Source organism: Rhinatrema bivittatum, chromosome 3 (genome assembly GCF_901001135.1).
Source record: "Rhinatrema bivittatum chromosome 3, aRhiBiv1.1, whole genome shotgun sequence".
Lineage (NCBI taxonomy): Eukaryota > Metazoa > Chordata > Amphibia > Gymnophiona > Rhinatrematidae > Rhinatrema > Rhinatrema bivittatum.
The window spans coordinates 125454369-125472450 of NC_042617.1; the positions used below are offsets into that span (position 1 = coordinate 125454369).

At 46.3% G+C, this 18082-nt stretch overlaps 1 protein-coding gene across 8 annotated transcripts in view; it reads left to right on the plus strand.

Annotated features, from left to right (window-relative positions):
- LOC115087047 (interaptin-like) overlaps positions 1–18082 on the plus strand; it is a 179879-nt gene that overhangs the window by 134429 nt on the left and 27368 nt on the right. For all 8 annotated transcript variants that reach the window (XR_003855412.1, XR_003855411.1, XR_003855410.1 and 5 more), the window contains exons 5-7: positions 4340–4498; positions 4946–5061; positions 16065–16170. Coding sequence is in view for 5 of the 8 variants with exons in the window: in XM_029593707.1 (XP_029449567.1) it covers positions 4340–4498; positions 4946–5061; positions 16065–16170 (381 nt within the window). In the remaining 3 variants the exon portion in view is untranslated. The remainder of the gene's footprint in view (positions 1–4339; positions 4499–4945; positions 5062–16064; positions 16171–18082) is intronic.

The following is an 18082-nucleotide window of genomic DNA, read 5'->3' on the forward strand; positions in this document are numbered from 1 at the left end:
AGGCATTCAAAATCATATTTCTGTTTTCTCTGTATCCTGTTACTCTTTGGTTATCGGATAGCCTTGAAAGAAACAAGCAAACAAATCCTTCTTGGAAGGAAGGAGAGTGAACACAAGTTTAATGAAACAGTATAAGGTTTTTTTTTATTCATGGACTTGCAAGTACGGGTGTCATACAGAAGCAGGCATGCCCCCACGGGCTCAAGCAGTACATTTTATACACTTTTTCCTGCTTATGCAAGCCCCCTTTTCCCCCTCCGTTTTCCCTTATGTAGGTGCAAATTCCCTTGCCCAAAAAGATACTGTTCATGATGCCTTTGTCTACCTGCAGTTTCTAAGTTACGGTCTTCTATGCAAAAGTCCTTGATAAAGCCAGGTATGGGGAGGGATGTGGGGAGGGGGTACAGTCTTATCTCTGCTTGCCTCCTTCAAACTGCTAAAGAAGCAACATTCCTCTCTCTCTGACAATTTGTTGTTCACAGCCTTTACCTAGCTAATTCTCTTAGTTTGATTGTAGTGATATGCTTATCTTTCTAGAAAGGGTAATTGCCTATAATTGCTGTTCTCTGCAGACACATTACTCTTCCTCCTTATTTTGAGCCCAATGTAATAAGACTAATAAGATCTTAGTAAAAAAATGTGTGCAGAACTTCACTGCTAAAAAAAAAAAAAGTTAACTCCTGATGCATTCAGCTAAGAGTATTGAACACACTGTGTACAGAAAACATGATTTAAAAGATGTGCACACAAAACAAATTAGGCGCACACACCATGGTTTATACACAGAGAACATGATATGTGCACAAATTGTGTTTCATGCTTATAAATTCCGAGTATAGGACCCTGCATCACCAACTCCAGGGTCAGTCTCATAGACCAGAGATTCTCAACCTTTTTTCAGTCGGGACACACCTGACTGATGATTCTCACAAGTGTGACTACTGAACACATGACTGTCATGTGGCTAAAATGTAGGGATGTGAATCGTTTTCCATATCGTCTTAACGATAGAAATCGTGTGGCAGGAGAAGAAAATCGTGTTTGGCACGATTATTTCATTGAAAAATCGTTAAAAATCGTTTTTTCCGATTAGTGCGCACTAACTCGAGTTAGTGCGCACTAACTCCCCGTTAGTGCGCACTAACTCGAGTTAGTGCGCACTAACTCAAAATGATACAAATAGACACTTTCCAGGTCACTGAAGGTCAGTTAGGAATGAATATGTGTTCCTATTGGCTGGCAGCCCTCTTATCTATTGATGTTACCAAGGTTTCCACTGAGGTGATGGTTGGGGGGATGGGAAATGGAACTGGAAACTCATGAACACCAACAGAAAATGAAACAAAGTGTTCACACTTCCCAGGTCAGTAAAGGTCACTTAGGAATGAATATGTATTCCTATTGGCTGGCTGTGCTCTTATCTATTGATGTTACCAAGGTTACCACTGAGGTAATGGTTGGGGGGATGTGAAATGGAAACAGTTGGAAGCTTGACATGTGATGATCAGCACTCACGTGACTAGAACTTCTTTGTTTATTATTTTTGTTAGCAGGCACCTGAAATGCTAGTGCATGTTGAATTTGCCAATCACTGTGCATTTTAGAAAGGTGGTCCTGGCTGGAACTGTACACAGTTCAAATATATGTAATTGATTGTTGGTAAGTGTATTTTTTAAGTAGCCACACTGGCACAAGTATGTTTACTTTTCCTCCTACTTAACTCACTAGCTCAGCTTTGTAAGAAGGGCTTCTCTGCTTGAGTGAGGGTCAGGCAGCTCCCCCCTGTCTGTGAAGCCAGCCTCTCACTAGTAATGCAGGGAGGGAGCTGTCTCAGACTTCACCATCCTCCCCCCCCCCCCTCACCCACACACCATTCACTAGCTGGGACATGGGGGAAGTCAGGAGTGAGGGTCAGGCAGCTCCCCCCTGTCTGTGAAGCCAGCCTCTCACTAGTAATGCAGGGAGGGAGCTGTCTCAGACTTCACCATCCTCCCCCCCCCCCTCACCCACACACCATTCACTAGCTGGGACATGGGGGAAGTCAGGAGTGAGGGTCAGGCAGCTCCCCCCTGTCTGTGAAGCCAGCCTCTCACTAGTAATGCAGGGAGGGAGCTGTCTCAGACTTCACCATCCTCCCCCCCCCCCCCCTCACCCACACACCATTCACTAGCTGGGACATGGGGGAAGTCAGGAGTGAGGGTCAGGCAGCTCCCCCCTGTCTGTGAAGCCAGCCTCTCACTAGTAATGCAGGGAGGGAGCTGTCTCAGACTTCACCATCCTCCTCCCCCCCCCCCTCACCCACACACCATTCACTAGCTGGGACATGGGGGAAGTCAGGAGTGAGGGTCAGGCAGCTCCCCCCTGTCTGTGAAGCCAGCCTCTCACTAGTAATGCAGGGAGGGAGCTGTCTCAGACTTCACCATCCTCCCCCCCCCCCTCACCCACACACCATTCACTAGCTGGGACATGGGGGAAGTCAGGAGTGAGGGTCAGGCAGCTCCCCCCTGTCTGTGAAGCCAGCCTCTCACTAGTAATGCAGGGAGGGAGCTGTCTCAGACTTCACCATCCTCCTCCCCCCCCTCACCCACACACCATTCACTAGCTGGGACATGGGGGAAGTCAGGAGTGAGGGTCAGGCAGCTCCCCCCTGTCTGTGAAGCCAGCCTCTCACTAGTAATGCAGGGAGGGAGCTGTCTCAGACTGGTATCAGGGTTAGGGCACTGTGTGCAGGAAGATCACAACACTCCTGGTATTAATAGGGATAGGGCACTGTAAGAGATGACTGTAGTAGATTGAATAAAGATCTGATGTTTCTGCTCTCCTCACACCAAACAAAAACAACACACAAGCAGAGAAGCCCTTCTTACAAAGCTGAGCTAGTGAGTTAAGTAGGAGGAAAAGTAAACATACTGGTGCCAGTGTGGCTACTTAAAAAATACACTTACCAACAATCAATTACATATATTTGAACTGTGTACAGTTCCAGCCAGGACCACCTTTCTAAAATGCACAGTGATTGGCAAATTCAACATGCACTAGCATTTCAGGTGCCTGCTAACAAAAATAATAAACAAACAAGTTCTAGTCACGTGAGTGCTGATCATTACATTACTTTTTTGTCAAGCTTCCAAATGTTTCCATTTCACATCCCTCCAACCATTACCTCAGTGTTAGCCTTGGTAACATCAATAGATAAGAGCACAGCCAGCCAATAGGAATACATACATACATATTCATTCCTAAGTGACCTTTACTGACCTGGGAAGTGTGAACACTTTGTTTCATTTTCTGTTGGTGTTCGTTAGTTTCCAGTTCCATTTCCCATCCCCCCAACCATCACCTCAGTGGTAACCTTGGTAACATCAATAGATAAGAGGGCAGCCAGCCAATAGGAACACATATTCATTCCTAACTGACCTTCAGTGACCTGGAAAGTGTTTATTTGTATCATTTTCAGTTAGTGCGCACTAAATCGAGTTAGTGCGCACTAACGGGGAGTTAGTGCGCACTAACTCGAGTTAGTGCGCACTAACACGATTTAACGATTTTTAACGATAAATCATTAGAATTTCTATTGTATCGTGTTCTATAACGATTTAAGACGATATAAACATTATCGGACGATAATTTTAATCGTTGAAAAACGATTCACATCCCTACTAAAATGTAAACATATACTCTGTATCTACAGGATCCAGCCTGACCCCCAACAATGGGTGCAGAGCAGAACTAGGCCATTGCTCGTACAATTCACCATACAGGAAAGATATTCTGGTTCTGGTGTCATTTCACTACAGCAAAACAAACTTTCTCTCCTACCAGGTGCAATAGCCCTCCTTATGAAATGACAGTAATTTACCACCAATACATGTCCTATTGAGAAAATACAACAAATAAGATTGATACAAATGCCTACATGCTAGTAAAATACCTCACCTCGGTCACACACGCAGAACCGACTTTCACCAAGTACAGAAATACCACAAATTACAAATATGGAGACAGAAACTGGAATGGAAACCCAAAAAAAGCCACTCTGCATGCAGTGCAAACCTGGAGAAATGGAAAGAGAAATATAGCACCTAACATAGTCCCAGGATCTGCAATAATGCACACAAACTAACCCACACAAAGTTACACCTGTATTATGGAACACACTCAAACAGTAACAACCCTATCTATGAAAAGGCAACACAAAAAATATTAAACCAGGCCCTAAACACTAATACACCTCTTATTACAAGCACTATAATCTGTAGTAGTATAAAATTATTCTTTACGGAAATCTGTATTTTATTATCATACCTTTTTTTAATTTCTCTTTGAAAAATATTCACAGAATGACGAGTATGTAAAAGCTCTTGAAATAGAAAGAAACAACCACGAGACCACGAAACAACAAGTAAAAGAATGCCAGAATTTAATAGAAGAGAAGATCCAGTTGCTAAATGACAGCACAGTATATTACGAAACCCTGATGGAAGACCTGCAGACACAGGTCAGTTGAATGGTTGGAAAATTTAGATATGTTTTGCTCTTGTTTGCTTATCCTCTTTTCTCCTTTTGCTTGTCTTTTACTCATTTTCTTTTCCCAGTTCCCTTGGACTGTAACCTGAGCGATTTCAGATGCCCTTGCTTGCCAAGAGTTGGTTAGCAAACGTCCTGATGTTGAGCACATCTGTGCTGCTTTTCTACCAGCAGGGGTTGCTCCTGCAGCAGTTCCCTATCCTTCTGCCTCCATTCATTCAGGGCCCAAGGGCATTACTTGCACAGTGTCAGTATTCCACTGGCGCTGGCAAACAGGAGATGAAATATTGTTTAGTATGTCTAGTTATGCAGGACTGTGATTGAGCCGTGACTGGTCCCTTTTTTTCTGTTTTGTTAAATGTTTTTATGCAAAGCCAAGTGTTGAGGTAGTATGATTTTATTTTTCTTCTCTTCCCAGTATCAAGAAGCAGTGGAAACTGTAAAGAAACACAGTCAGCTAGAAATAAGACAGAGAGATGACAAACTTGCCAAGCTAAAGCAGCAGATTGCAGACATCTTTAAAGAAAAATCATGGTACAGTCTTTATCAACCGTTTGATATTTAAATATTTGCAAAATATTTTTTTTCCTTGTAAAAGTCTAGTTTCAGCCATGGTCAAGGTTGGAGGCTCACAGTAGCCAGAAACTGTAATTGATGGAAAGCACTCCTAGAGAAGTGACCCCCAACAGTTAAGTATCTCCAGTGTGGAAAAGCAAAGATTTAAACAAAGAAAGCTAATGCAACATGCACTGGGTGACGTACTTGTGTTGTCAAGGTGTTGCTGTTCTTGATACTGCTTGTCAGTTACTGTCAAATACATTTTTTATACATTTCAAATAAAGTTATTTATTTTCACATATTGAAGGTCGTGTAATAAACCATGCTATTTTTCTATGCATTCAGATGAAACAGGTAGAAAAATAGTGCACAAAATTTAACAGTATAAAATTTTGAAAAAAATAATAATGAGGTATAGTTTGTGGGGTTTTTTGCAAAATTTGCAAAGGCAATTTTACACATAATTTAACTATATGGGAATAGTTAATGAGCTGCTTTACATTAACTATTAATTTAAATAAGATTTTGCATGCAGAAACTTTATTGCTGTGAAAGTGAAAACCTTTGCAAATTGCGCTTTGTGTACTAAAATACCAAACAGTACACATTATTGAAGTGGAGGAGAAGCCTAGTAGTTAGAGCAGTGGGCTAGAAACCAGGAGAGCAGGGTTCAAGTCCCACTGTCGCTCCTTGTGATCTTGGGCAAGTGACTATACCCTCCATTGCCTCAGGTACAAACTTAGGCCAGGATTTATCAAAATGCACTAAATATCACATGCAATAGGAAAAGGGGTGCGTTTTATGGTAATAGGCTGTTTATCGCAAAGTGCGCTATCTTAGCGCTTCGCATAAGTATTACTGCAGACTGCGATAACTTTTTCGCACTTTGCGGTAAGTAGGGGGGGGGGGGGGGGGGGGGGAGAGAGAGAGCGAGAGAGCCTAGCTATAAAGCCCTCATACTAGGTAGGTATTTATCCCTCTATAGGAGGCCCACCTAACTACTCGAGGTGAGGTTTAGGTATTAGTGTAGGGAATAGGGGCCACTTTCGGGCCGATACAGTAAAACCCGCAAGAGAGCCGGTGCTCCGAGGCGAGCGCCCGCTCTCCCAACGCGCGCACAGGCTACTCTCCTGGGTGTGCAATCAAATATTTAAATGAGGGCCCGCGGTAAAAGGAGGCGCTAGGGATACTAGCACGTTCTAGCGCCTCCTTTTGACAGAAGCGGCGGCTGTCAGCGGGTTTGACAGCCGACGCTCAATTTTTCCGGCGTCAGTTCTCGAGCCCGCTGACAGCCACCGGTTCGGAAAACGGACGCCGGCATAATTGAGCGTCCGTCTTCCGACCCGCGGGCATATTTAAATTTTTTTTTTTTTTTAAATTTAAAATTTTCTTTTAGTTTTGGGGCCTCCGACTTAATATCGCTATGATATTAAGTCGGAGGGTGTACAGAAAAGCAGTTTTTTCTGCTTTTCTGTACACTCCCCCGGTGCTGGCCGAAATTAACGCCAGCCTTTGGGCAGGCGTTAAGAAGCCGCACATTTTGCTTTTTGTATCGTGCGGGAATGTCTAATAAGCCCATCAACATGCATTTGCATGTTGCGGGCGATATTAGTTTCGGGGGGGATTGGCTGTATAAGGGGTAAAGCTAGCGCGTCGAAAACGAGCGTCCAAATCCGGGCTAACAGTGTGCTCCACTGGAGCTCACTTTACTATATTGGCCCGTTGACATGCAGAGTGCAACATACGAATCTCATCTTTGTGTGAGTTTCCTCACTCCGAAGGACATCAAATCTTCACAAGAGAGCACTGTTCTGTTCATACGTCGCACTCTACATGCCAAAATGGCCCCTAACCCCTACACTAATACCTAAACCTCACCTCGAGTAGCTAGGTGGGCCTCCTATAGAGGTATAAATACCTACCTAGTAGCTAGACCTTATAGCTAGTCAGTCTCTCTCTCACTCTCTCTCTCTCCCTCTCTCCCCCTCCCTCCCTCCTAGCAGATAAAGCCATATCGCACGGATTAACGCAAATGAAAAAGGTGTAGTTAAAATCCGCGTTAAAACTGTATGATATGGCTTCGCAAATTGCGAAGCCAGCCCACTTGGCCAGAAATCCTGCCCCAAACTCCTCCCCTTTTCCTAATTTGCATCGCACCATGCATTATGGTGTTTTCACATGCCTTAAAGGTGCTTTTCGATACGAAAACGCCATATAGCACTTTGATAAATGACCCCCTTAGATTGTAAGCCCTGTGGGGATAGGGAAATACCTACAGTACCTGAACTTGGGGTTTTAGCGTGCAAAGTGCTATTTGCAGAGTTTTCCACTATTTAATGCAGTGTCATCTTCCATCAAAGATTTTTGACTGCCATGGTCTTTCTTGGGCCTGTACAAGTTGTAGTCCTTACTTTTTACTCAACTTTGTTACTGTTGCCTACAAGATCTTCAGCCAAAATATGGCTAAACATCACACTGATGACTTGTAATTTCTTAAGATGAAATACTCTCTGTTCCTTGAGTCATTCTTTCCAAACATGATAAATTATAATATTAACTTAATACTTAAAATACTTAAATATTTTTTTATATATAGTAACTAAAAGCTTTATTCAGACAGAATTATTTTCCCATTCTGTGGCTATGGGAAATAAACTTTATTGAATAAAGCCCTAAACGTATAACTGATGATATTATTTTAACAATTTTAGGTCTGGTAGTGTCCTCTTGCTCCTTTAGGCTTCCAGCTCAATTGGATCCAGTTTGTAATGAGCTATAGCACCAAGAGCCTTTACGTGTAACTATCCAGAGTTTTGCACCATTTCCTAATCCTGGGCTCCTATCTGTCAGCATCACAGTAACAGTCCTCAGCCAGAGACCATCTTTCCTTCTAGAATCCTGTACACATGCACCCTAAATATGACCATTAGGTGTCACTGTTGTGCAGTGGCTGAGACATCCTCCCCTCTGGGGCTGTGAATACTACCTCTTCCAACATTCTCTGCCTTGGCCAACTCAAAGGAATGGAAATTGGACTCTGAAATCCAAACCAGCCACTGGAGCAGCACGTTTAATAACAAAGCAATAAACAAAAAGAATCGAAATGGAATGAGAGGACAGTCTCAATTTTACAATAAATTACGGTTTAAAACAAAAAAATTGACTAGAAAACCATTTTAATTCGTGATATGAGGAAATTAGAGGGAAGAGCGGTGGTTCTAGCTTGCCGGTTTGACGCTCCCTGCCTGAGACTCCGAGTCCGCCCATGTTATCATCTGGGCGGGAGCCTATAAGAGGAGATGCAACAGCAGCGCTCCGAAGCCATATGCTTAAGGGGCGCGCTGCTGGGAGTCTTTCTGGCTAAGCACTCAAAATCTCCTTTTTTCGTCAATAATGGGGAAGAAAAGAAAAGGGAGTATTCAAGCCCATCCGGTTCAACTACGACCCTATTCTTTGTCCTCTCAGCTAATGATTGATACATTTTATTCACCAGGTATATTGGACTCTGGCGAATTAGAAGTTTTCAACTCCGTTCAAGATGACTTTTTAGTCTCTCTAAGCCCTGCTGGGCCTTTACCACCTGTGGCCTCTGCTTTGTTTGTCGGAGGAAACTTTGGTGGGAATGATGGTGCTGGTGTCTCAACCCCACTTCCCTCTAAGGATGGGGAGCTCCCTGTCTTTGGGGATTTCTCTGTAGTGAGAGCCCCAGGTCATTAAGTTGGATTGAATTCTCCAACTCAGAAGCCAGATATTATAACACTGGAAACCTTATGGACTACTATTTCCCAAATGGATCACTCAGTTTCCTCTAAATTTAACCAAATGATTTCCATTATTTAAAATTTCTCCTCCACTTTGTTGGATCATTCACAGAAATTATAGAGCAATCAGAGAAATTGAAGGAATTGGACACTAACCCCTAGCTCATTAAGCCGTGATGTTTTATCGCAGGAGGGGGGTCCCACTATCGTGGAGGGGGTAGTATCGCTGAAAAAGCATAGCGGCTGTATGACTTCTTCTTTTGTGTTGTGGCCAAACACCATGGCACAAAAGAACGCGGCGACTGGTCCCTTAAAGCGAAGGCATCCCCAACCTCATGGAATTGCCATCATCTGAAAGAGCCACTGGCCCCCCTCCCCCCCCAAAAAAATCGCTGCAAACGAGGAGGTTGAGCAGGGGTCAATGCTGACCCCCATCTCAACCCCTGGGCTACTAATCAAGGTGGCCCCAACACCCCCAGAATGTTAAAAAGTTAAAAAGTCAAAAAAAGAACCATGTGGTGACGACCCCGGCCCACTTTTCCCCCTCCTCAAAGCACACAAGTAAAATGTGGCTCTGGCCTCCAGCCCCCGATACCAATATTCCCCACCCTCCAAGTCATATCATCAAGCCTCCCCCCCTGCCCCCCCAAAGTCAATACATCAAACCCCCACCCCCACTCACCCCAAAGTCAATAGTTAACCTGCCATCTCCCACTCCCCCAAAGTCAATACATGAAACCCCCCCACCTTGAAGACCTATATCAAACCCCCCTCCCCCAAAGGCAATACATCAAACCCCCCCATCCTGTTGAGTCTTACATTAAACCACACACCCCTCCACCCCCCCCCCCCCAAAAAAGGTGCTGGACCCCAACCCACCACACTCACGCACCCTCCCCCACCTCAACCCCCCCAGAACCTTGAAAGGGATTCTGAGTAGAGGACAGGTTTAGCCTTGTACCCGGCCCGGTCAGCACCATTTTCCAAAATAGCGCCGATCTGACCTTGCTCCAACCATGTCACTGGGATAAGGTCCAGGGATCGGTTTACATGGCTGGGGCAAGATCAGGTCAGATGCAAGGGTGCAGCTGGCCCCTATGCAGGATCCCTTTCAAGGTTCTGGGGGGTTGGTGGTGGAGGCTGAGGGTCCAACACCTTTTTGAGGGGGGTATGGGGGTTTGCTCTATTGATTTGGGGGGGGGGACAGAGGATGGGTGGGGCTGATGTATTGACTTTGGGGAGGGAAGGAGATTGATGGATTGACTTGAGGGTGGGGGTAATGGTTTCAGGGGCTGGGGATGCATTTTACTTGTGTGCTTTGGGGAGAGGGGAAGAGGGGGCCAGGTCATCGCCACACGGTTCATTTTTTTGACTTAAACATTTTGGGGATGTTATGGCCATCTCGACTGGCAGCCCTGGGTTGAGAAAGGGGTCAGCACTGATCCCTGCTCAGCCTCCCTTGTTTGCAGTGATTTTTTTTCTCCTCCTGCTTTAAATGTGCATTAGAAGCCTCAGGACCTGTGTAAGGGTCCCGGGCCTCCCACCGCACATCTATCGTATTTTCAAAAGAGGAGTAGATATTTTATCATGGCTGACCACTTCTGTCGGTCGCAATAAAATATTTACATAAAATCGATTAGTAATGATCTTCTTTGATTTCATTTGCATTATTCATGCATACAGGTTGCATGTAAAGAAGGTCATTGTAATAGGGGAGGGTATCTGGGCAGGGAGAGGCGAAATATTTGTATTTCACATGTTAGAGTATTATCGTGGCTTGATGAATCACCAGTAAATGTTCTAAATTTCAAGCATTTCAAGTTGCTAAATTTAAAGATTTTCAATCTGTAAATCATAAATTGGAAAATATGAGTAATTTTTTAAAAAAGTGTAATCTCAGATTTCTCAGTGTTCTTTGTTATTCTATGATTTCTCCTTTGGTGATACTGAAGAAGTTATATTTAAACTTCCTTTGGGTATCCAAGGAGACTATTCTTGATATTGCTAAAGTCTTTCTCCTAGGACAAGCAGGATGGTAGTCCTCACACATGGGTGACATCATCAGATAGAGCCCAGCATGGAAAACTTTGACTGGCACACTGAGAATGCCCAGCATGCCACTATCCATGCATCCACTTGGGGTCCCCCTTCAGTCTCTTCGTTTCTGCACAGCTTTTGCCTCTCGGTTGTGGAGCTCTTTTCTTCAGAGTTTTTTCTGGTTGTTTTTGCGACTTGTCTGCATTGGTTCCCCTTCTTTCCTGTCGGTGCTTCTATAGGGTGGCATGGTAAGTTTTTTGTTCTTTGCAGTTGATTCCTGACAGTGTCGCTCTTCGGTGGCCGCCGGTCATTGACTGCTTGACAGCTCTTTTTCATGGCGTCGTCAGGGTTTCGCCGATGCCCCCAGTGCCAGTGGACCATGTCCATTATGGATCTACATAAGATCTGTATCCTCTGCCTGGGGGCGTTGCACAACATCTGGGGTGTCGTTTTTGTGATCAGATGACCTCTAAGGGTTGTCGGTCCTGTTTAGACAAGATGGAGAAGCTCATGGATCTAGAAAGTTTGATCCTTCGACTCCAGCTTGGGTGCGTTGATGCCTAAGGGCCAGGGGGAACCGATGGATATGGATCCATCATTGTGCACTCCTCCGCTTAGGTTCTCTCGGGAAAGAGGGGCCAGAGATAGGCCGTCATCGACGTTGTTGCACTCCAGGACATCGGGATCATCTCCATCCTCAGAGCCAGGGAAAGACTGAGCAGATCACTGTGGGAAACCTCTGAAACATAGTCACTAGTCACCGCCGTCACACAGTGCCAGAGTCAGGTTGGCATCAGTGACCACTGAGATGCCCCCGAAGCAACCTCACAGAGAGGAGGCATTGACCTCTATTGAACCCAGGAGTCCCAGACATTCCCCACCGATATCGGTGCTGGGCACAGATCTTCCTTGGGGCTCCGAGGAAGTTCCGATGATGCCTCTTCCTCCTCCTCCTCCATCCATTTTGTCTTCGGCAGATTTTCAAGAGGAGCTGGACCGTAGGGTGCAATGGGCAGTGCTCCGAGCCCTCAGGGCATCAAACCACTGGCTCTACTGGTGCCTTTCCTGGTGTCGGAGCCCAGGGGTCCCTCGATGTCCTTCTGGCTATCTTGCCCTCGCAGCAGCTACTGGCGCCCGGGGGCCCCTTGATACTCCAGCAGCCACTGGATCCTCCTCCCTCTAGAGTCATCCCCATTGTGGGTTCCAAGGAGAAGGATGATGTATCATGGCCAGGGGCACCGTTGGGGACCCTGGTACCATACCCAGTTCTGCCAGTCTGATCCACGGTTTCTTGGGAACCTCAGTGCCATCGGTGCCTTTAGTGCCAAAACCAAAAGGCTTGGGCAGGGGACCTCCACAAGGGTCCCCAGGGGACTTTAGTGAGGAAGAAGCCCCATATGATCCCTAGGGGGATGATAACTCTGAGTCTTCTTCTGATGGCTCAGGGGATCTTCCCTCGGACCCATCCCCTCCAGATGAGAGGCGCTGGGTCCCACTGGTGAATCTAACCTTTGTGGGCTTTGTGCGGACTATGGCAGAGGGAGGAAGGAAGATGCCCGTCACAAAATGCTGGAAGTTCTCCAGTTCATTGATGTCCCAAAGGAGGTAGTAGCTGTTCCTGTCCATATCATCTTTAGGGAATTACTCCTTCGGATTTGGGAACACCCCCATCTCAGTACCTCTGGTAAACTGGAAGGCAGATGCAGTCTACTTGGTGCAGCAGGCCTTGGATTTTGAGAGGCATCAACCCCCGAATCAATCAGTGGTTGTGGAGTCTGCCCTCAAGAAGGCCAAGCATTCCCACATCTACGCTTCTGTACTTCCAGGTCGGGAGCACCAGGCATTGGATGCCTTAGGTAGGAAGGTGTACCAAGGCACTATGCTGATTGCCCAAATTGCTTCCTACCAGCTGTACATGACCCAATACACTAGGAACCTCTGGAAGCAAGTTCAGGAGTTGTTGGAGTGCCTCCCCCAGCAACAGCAGGAAGCCTTCTTGGCAGTCGCCCAGCAAGGCTTGGAATGTGGCAAACACAAGGTGTGTTCTACTTATGATGTGGTGGTGGTGGTGGCGGCGGGCATCGGCGCCCATAAGATGGCGTGGCTCCGAGCATCGGATCTCCGGCTGGAGGTCCAAGAGAAGCTTGCGGACCTAACCTGTACTGGCGAGAATCTGTTTGGGGACAAGTTAAGGAATGCTGTGGCTCAATTGAAGGATCATCATGAGACCCTCCAGCATCTCTCGGCCAGTACATCGGACCCTCCGTCCTCTGCCAGAAAGTACTCATGTCAGAGCACCAGGAGGTCTTTCTACCATCAGAGGAAATATTATCCTCCGGCCTCATGTGCCTGTATGCCATGAGTGGGTTCTAGGGGTCGCTCAAGACAGCAGCGGACCCCCAGACCTCAGCCGGCACCCCAGCAGAGCCCTGCTTCGGGCTTTTGACTGGTTGTGTGGGAGCATATCTTCGACGTTGGGGCCGCTGGTCGGAGGTCAGCTATGGTTCTTTTTGGTATCGGATCAACTTCCTAGATTTCCCCACGGATTCTCCTCCCCTGCCCGTCGTGGGGCCAGTCCCCACATCAGGAAATTCTCTGAACAGAGCTTTCTGCCCTTGTAATGGCCAGAGCAGTAGAATCCGTACCGCTTCGCCAGCAAGAGCAGGGTTCTACTCCCGCTATTTCCTGATTCCGAAGAGAATGGGGGGCTCTGCCCCATCTTGGATCTGAGGGCCTTGAACAAATTTCTGCAAAGAGAAAGTTCAAAATGGTCTCATTGGGCACTCTGATTCCCCTCCTGCAAAGAGGGGAATGGCTGTGCTCCCTTGACCTCAAAGACGCATACACCCAAATTGAGATCTTCCCCAGTCACAGGAAGTATATACGATTCCTCGTGGGTGACAGTCACTTTCAGTACAGAGCGTTGCCATTCGGCCTGGCTTCAGCCCCATGGGTCTTTACCAAATCCTAGCAGTAGTGGCTGCGCACCTCCGCCGGCTGGGGGTGCACGTATTCCCCTACTTGGATGATTGGCTGGCCAAGAGCACCACCCAAGAGGGGTGCTTTGCTCCCTACACTTGACCATTCAGGTGCTGGAGTCCCTCGAATTTGTCATCAATTATCCGAAATCCGATCTTACCCCATCGCCTCAGTTAAACTTTATCGGTGCCAGGCGAAATACAGCTCAGGGGTGGACCTTTCTTCCTCATGATTGCTTTGGCGTCTCTGGCAAATCTAGTCCACAGAAGGCAACAGACCTCTGCTTCGCTTGTTAGGACAAATGGCCACGTCTGTCCATGTTACTCCCTTAGCTCACTTACTTATGCGGAGGGCTCAGTGGACCCTATGGTCTCAGTGGCAACAAACCACCCAGGACCTCAGCGTAAGTATTCGCATCACGCCACCTCTCCAAACCTCCCTGTCGTAATGGGAGAGTCTGCCCAATCTGGAGCAGGGCATTCCTTTTTAGCCACCCCCCCCCCCCAACCCAGGTTGTGCTTACCACAGATACTTCTACCTTGGGTTGAGGTGCGCATGTGGATGGCCTCCGCACGCAAGGTTGATGGTCTGCTCAGGAAGCTCAATGCCAGATCAACTTCCTGGAGCTTCAGGCGATCAGATATGCGCTTTGGACGTTCGGAGATCACTTGTCCAACCAGGCAGATGTAATACAAACCGACAACCAACAACGATCCAGTACCTCCCTGCTTGTTGTGGTACATCAACAAGCAGAGAGGTACCGGATTGGTCCTCCTGTGTCAGAAGGCTGTCCAGATTTGTTCCTGGGCTCAGTCCCAGGGCATGCTGCTGCGAATCATATACCTGGCTGGGATGGAGAAAATGGTGGCGGACCGGCTGAGTCGAGCGTTCCAACCCCACAAGTGGTCCCTGGATGAAGCAGTGGCGGATCGCATCTTCTGCCTCTGGGGGATCCTGGATGTGGACCTCTTTGCCTCCCCCTGCAACAACAAAGTGAGCCACTTCTGCTCCCTGTAGAGAGGCCTCGGACGCCTTTGCCCGTCATTGGGGCAAGAGCCTTCTGTATGCATATCCTCCGCTTCCTCTGGTTATGAAGACCCTCCTGAAGCTCCGGCAGAACAGGGGGACCATGATTCTCATTGCCCCTCTCTGGCCAAGACAGGTCTGTTATCCACTCCTGCGGGATCTTTCTGTCAGAGAACCGATTTGTCTGGGGACTCCACCCCCAGTCTGATTACATAGGATCAGGGCAAGCCGCACCATCCCAACCTCAGGGTGTTGTCTCTGATGGCCTGAATGTTGAAAGGCTAGTTTTGCAGCCCTTTGACTTCTCTGACAGCGTGTCTCGGATTCTTGTAGCTTCCAGGAAACCTTCATTGTCTAGTCTTTGTACTTTTTGAGCGTAAACAACCGATCAACATTTACTCATTCCATTCTACTAATTTTATAAACCTCTATCGTATCTCCCCTCAGCCATCTCTTCTCCAAGCTGAAGAGTCCTAACTTCTTTAGCCTTGCCTCATAGGGGAATCATTCCATCCCCTTTATCATTTGCTCTCCCTTCTCTGTAACTTTTCTAATTCTGCTATATCTTGATATGTAGTGACCAGAACTGCACACAATACTCAAGATGAGGTCGCACCATGGAGCGATACAGAGGCATTATGATAATCTCTGTTTTATTCTCTATTCCTTTATTAATAATCCTAGCATTCTATTTGCTTTCTTGGCTGCTGCTGCTGCCCAGAGCAGATTTCAACATATTATAAACGATGATGCCTAGATCCGTTTCCTGAATAGTGCTTGCTATTGTGGAACCTTGCATTGAAAAGCTATAATTTGGGTTACTCTTCCCTAAGTGCATCACCTTTGCACTTGTCCACATTAAATTTAATTTGCCATTTGAATGCCCAGTCTCCCAGTTTTGCAAGGTCCTTTTGTAATTTCTCACAATCCTCTTGGGATTTAACAACTTTGAATCATTTTGTGTCACCAGCAAATTTGATCACCTCACTTGTTGTTACCATTTCCATATGATTTATGAATATATTAAAAAGCAGTGCTCCCAGAACAGATCCCTTGTCATATAAGGAAAATACTTTTCTTGTAGAGTTCTAGTGATAACACGCTCCAAGAGATACCAAGCTTATTTTTTATTGCAACTGATATGCATCATCATTTCTCTCCTTTTTTTTTCTGCAGGGAGCATCAGCAGCAATTGGAAGAACTAAAAAAAGAGTTAAATAGAATGACAGATGAAACGCAAATGCTTAGGATGAAACTTAAGGCAGAAAACTTACCCAGACAGGTAAAAACACCAAGATATTGACTTTTTTTTATTGCTAAATCCGGAACAAATATATCTGTAATAATCTAAGCATGACTTCCAGAAAAGAGCTGGATAGCTGGATATATCTGGAGATAGAGGTCAATCTGATGCAAGTTGAGTCTATTGCCAGCCCTCTGGTAAGCAACCAGTAGTAAAGTAACTCAGGCAAATCACCACTTTCTCTTCCACAGCCACACTCTGAGGGTGGCCTAAACAAGAGACCATGCTTCCATGCAGCTTTTCACAAAGCTATTACATGAGCTCTCTAGTTAGTCTGAATCTACCCAGGGACATGCTCTCAGTCAGCTCTTCTGATCTCTGCCTGGGGTAAAATATTCTGCTGTGGGAAAGTCAGCATCTCCTAATACAGCCATGAAAGAACAGATGTGTTTTTTGAGCCACTGAGGTGTATCTCAGTTTGAATTGTTTGTCTGTTGTTAATTTTATTTATGTATATTAACCTTTTATTGATATCCACTTAGCATGATAAATGTGTTATAAGCAGACCATACATTTTTTAAATAAATATATAATGCACTGGTACTTACAGATTGTTTTTAAAGATAGATTGAAAAGCAAGTATTATAGTTCTTTGAAAGATATGTATGAGTGAAACTCTTAGTATTTGAAATCTATATGTTTCAGATGCCAGTATTTATAATAAATGGGGTTGGCCATTTTGTTCTATATAAACTTAATTAGGAAGCCTTTAAAGTGATTTTGATGGGGACAGGTGGCAAAGGCATGTCATGGATAGCCTGACCAATTTCACTGAGAGAATAATTACCAAGTGAGCTTGTGAAGAGTATAAAATAGTGAGGTGTCAAGTAGCAAGGCAACCTACAAATTTAGATATTCCGCTCCTAAGCCTCGTAATGATTTAAACATAACTGGCCAAAACTACTGCTGCATTAGGAGTCCCTGTCAAAACAGTAGTGAAACATCTGAGGCCAAGATGGCATCTTGAAGGAGGGACACATTGGGGTGGATTTTCAAAGGGTTACGCATGTATATTATACGCGTAACTCCGAAAACCCGCTCCTGTGGTTGCCGAGCCTATTTTGCATAGGCTCGGCGACACGCGCAAGCCCTGGGAGGCACGTATGTCCCAGGGCTTGAAAAAGGGGGCGGGGGCGGCGCGTGCAATCTATGCCTGCCCGGAGGCAGGCACAACTTATAGGACAAAGGTAACGGGGGGTTTAGGTAGGGCTGGGGGGCAGGTTAGGTAGGGGAAGGCGGGGGGGGGGGTGGAGGGAACGGAGGAAGGCTGCGCGGCTCAGCGCACACAAGTTGCACAATTGTGCACCTCCTTGCGCGCACCGACCCTGGATTTTATAACATTCATGTGGCTGCGCACGCATGTTATAAAATTGGGCATAGATTTTAAAATCTGGCCCATTGTGAACAGCTCCGCTCCTGGTGTTTTTTCTTTGGTTGTTACCGGCAATTATGCCTCATACCAAGTGTAAGAGTAGATTGAGGGAGGCAGCCCCAATATCCCCCTCAGTCAGTCAGCAGAGAATTGAGAGCTTTTTCACCGTCTTTCCTGCCAGACTCCAGGCGCAGGAATGGCTGTGATTGCTGGCATGGAGCGTGTGTCGGTGTCACCTGAGTCACAAACATCTTTGAGCCCTGGAGTGCCAATAACTCCCTCTCCCCCCTTCCACGGCCTGACCTTCGGACTGGACAGACCGGTGGAACGCCTGGATTCAGAGCAGTTAACTCCGGAGGTCGCTAGGGCAGATCCTTTGGCTCGAGTCAGAATATCTGAAGATAGTAGATATCCAACTCTGCTGCTTCAGCTGCCGACACAACACACTCCGGTGAGGGACTCAGAACACCAAAGTTTATCCGCTATGGCTTCGACTCCTGTGTGGGAAGGAGGACTTGC